The sequence below is a fragment of the Delphinus delphis genome, chromosome 11, assembly GCF_949987515.2.
Source record: "Delphinus delphis chromosome 11, mDelDel1.2, whole genome shotgun sequence".
Classification (NCBI taxonomy): Eukaryota; Metazoa; Chordata; class Mammalia; order Artiodactyla; family Delphinidae; genus Delphinus; species Delphinus delphis.
Genome location: NC_082693.1, coordinates 42894050 through 42896857, shown reverse-complemented (window position 1 = coordinate 42896857; position 2808 = coordinate 42894050). Strand labels below are relative to the sequence as shown.

The following is a 2808-nucleotide window of genomic DNA, read 5'->3' as shown; positions in this document are numbered from 1 at the left end:
TGAATGCCTGGGGCAGCCACAGCATGGGAAAAGCCGGTACAGACGGCTTGGGTGCCCTCCCCTTCCCCGAAAGGTCCTTCTTGGAGCCAAGGATTGGGAAAAAGGCTCAGTTTGACCTTCCTCTTCTCAATACTCCTAGAGGCTCCTAAAAATTCTTTTAAAGGAGAGGCTTAAAGGCTGTGGGCCTCCCCCAACACCCCATAGCCCATTTAGACAATTTTCCCCAATACATGCCCCCCAAACAGAGAGGAGCCGCTGCATCTTTAGTCCTGTTCTCTCTTTGTCTTTATTTGATATGAGAAAATATAGTTTCAGGAAAGACCTGGAGTCAATAAATAGTTGGACCACAGCGATGACAAGAAGGACACCGAACGTCGTGGCAGGGACTACTGGGGCAGCCAGGAGCCTCTAGGACCTTTGCTGGGGTCCAGTAGCAGGGAACCCCAATAGCTGAGCTAGCTAGCGGTCTGAGGCTGGGGGCCTGAGAGGGCATGCAGAGAGCGCAGGCTGGACAAGTTCCCGGGCTTTGGGGTGGGGGGCGCAGGTTGGGAGAGCATAGGGCAACCAAGGGCGCCCTAAGCAGACAGTCAGTCATCTTCCCCCTTTCATATGCAAATCATTTAAAAAATGAACATCGAGTTTAGTGGCTACAAGGAAGCACCCCGAGTCTGGTGCCGGACTCCGCCAGGCACAACCATCCTCTTACCGAGCCCGCAGCCGGGAACAAAGGAGAGGGCGAGGCCGGAGGGTCCCGGCGCGGGGCCTGAGGCGCCCGCAGGGCCCACCTGAACTCCGGCGGCCACGCTGGGGCAGGAATCCTGAGAGGCAGCCCGGGCCGGGTTCGCTCAGCACCGGCCCCTATGCCACAGCCCTCTGGGGATCCTGCGGAGAGCCTGCCCTGGGACCTCGGTGCTGAGCAGAACCGAGGGGAGTCCGGGCAGCGCGGGCAGCCACGCGGGAACCTGGGGTCGCTGGGGATGCGGAATGCCAAGGGAAAGAGCTTTTGTCTGTGAGGCCGGGGAGCCGATGCTCCCAGCCCCCGCCCTATACCGAGAAAGGAAAACCGAAAAGAAAAGGCGCAGGGACCGAAGCGGGCTCGGGGTGCTCCCGGCGGGCCTCTCCGCTGCCTCTAGAGAGCCTCTTTGCTTTTCATTTTGGAATCTTTCTTCCACTTCATCCTGCGGTTCTGGAACCAGATCTTGATCTGTCTCTCGTTGAGACACAAGTTGTTGGCGATCTCTATGCGCCTGCGGCGAGTGAGGTAGCGGTTAAAGTGGAATTCTTTTTCCAGTTCCAGAGTCTGGTAGCGCGTGTAACTGGTTCGGGACCGCTTGCCGTCAGTCTCTGGAATATAAACCCCCCAAGCCAGGAAGGGGTGAATAGCGTGCAGCGCCCCAGCTTCCCCATCCCAGCCCCAGGCCCCCACCAGCGGCCGGAGGGAGAAGACGCGAGCGGGGCAGGACAGGCCCGGCGGGCCGCAGGCGGGCCCGGCCCAGCCCAGCCTGGCCCCGGGAGAGGCGCCTCCGCCCGGGCAGGAAACTTTCAGCCGTAGCCTTCACTTAGCAGCCAGAGGGGCTGAGGGGGTGGGGGGGAGAGGGAGACCCAGGCTCGGACCGAACAATAAGCACCCTCGAGATCCGAGCACCGGGGACCCCCCTCCCGCCCCTCCCAAGTCGCTGGAATCTTCCGGAGCGGCAAGCGGCGGCCGAGCCGGCTCCGCAGGGGAGGGAGGAGGGACCGCGGGGGGATCCCCGCTCTTGGAGCCCCGCGCTCCTCACCCTTCAGATCCCTCTATTTTTTTAACTCCCTCCCTCTCCCCCCAAAATTGAATATTGCCTTTTATACACGTTTTGTTCCTATGATCCAATTATGTCGTCGTAAATTTGGGCGCACACAGCCTCTAAGCCTTTTAGTGGACAGTTTTACGAGCCATTGATGCCTGGATCGTAAAATTTATGGCAGCAGGTTTTTTTTCTTTATTTGCCCCGCATGGCCTATAAAACCCAGGCGGACCCGAGCGCGCAAAATGAAGTCCTAAAGTTTACCGTGGCTCATGTGCAGTTTGGTCATCCACGGGTAAATCTGTGGCGGGGCCGGTGGCTGGCTCAGTCCGGCGGGCTGCCCTGTCTGCGCCTGCTCCTCTTTGATCTCCCCACTGCTCTTAGCTCGCTCCTCCAGCGCTGGGCGAGCCGCCTTCTGACTGTACATCCCGGGGTTCAGAGGAGCCGCTTCATCTCTGCCCAGAGCGTGTCCCGGAGCGGCCGCGGCGCTGCAGGCGGGGCGGTCGGGGTGAGCCCGGGGGTTGGCAGCCATGTCTACCCCGTGGAGAGAGTTGGAAGGCGCAGGCGGTGGGAAAGTGATGCTTAAGTCCAATCCGCCGTAGCAGTACCTGGATGCCTGCACCTCTGAGGCCGATCCATAGTTCCCACAAGTTTGCATGTTATAGGCAGGGATATTGGGGCTCTGCTTATAGAATGAATTGGCTACGTAGGAGCTCATGGCGGGGAGGGCCCAAAAAAAATTTCTGCACCCTTTTTGATTAAGGGTGATTTGTGACTCTTTGAAGTTGAGGGGTTTTTTGTTCTCCAAAGTGCACAATTTATAGGTGGAGATATCTCTTTCTTTATCCTATGCGCTCTTCCCAAATAAGGGAGCCTTAAATAGAGTCACGTGACTCGAGCGGCCACTCATAAATTTGGCTTGATGACCTCCGGGAGGTTAGTGATGGAAGCCGGCGAAACGCATCTTGATATGTTGGCAAAGCCCAACCAAGGGGGAGAGGGAGTGAGGGAGAGAGAGAAAGAGAGG

The 2808-nt window shown here is 58.4% G+C and overlaps 1 protein-coding gene across 1 annotated transcript; it reads right to left on the bottom strand.

Annotated features, from left to right (window-relative positions):
- Nucleotides 1–273: 273 nt before the first annotated feature.
- Nucleotides 274–2519, bottom strand: HOXC5 (homeobox C5). The gene is made up of 2 exons (XM_060026255.1): nucleotides 2046–2519; nucleotides 274–1344 (listed from the first exon to the last, which is right to left on the bottom strand). The coding sequence occupies exons 1-2, from the start codon at nucleotides 2497–2499 to the stop codon at nucleotides 1130–1132; spliced, it is 669 nt and encodes a 222-aa protein (XP_059882238.1). The 5' UTR covers nucleotides 2500–2519; the 3' UTR covers nucleotides 274–1129.
- Between the last annotated feature and the right edge of the window lie 289 nt (nucleotides 2520–2808).

Excerpts from the sequence above, each read along its gene's own strand:
- HOXC5 (XM_060026255.1), bottom strand. The coding sequence starts at position 2,499 with ATGAGCTCCTACGTAGCCAATTCATTCTATAAGCAGAGCCCCAATATC. Across the intron at positions 1,345-2,045 it reads CAAACTGCACATGAGCCACG|AGACTGACGGCAAGCGGTCC; the intron begins GTAAACTTTAGG and ends TTTATATTCCAG.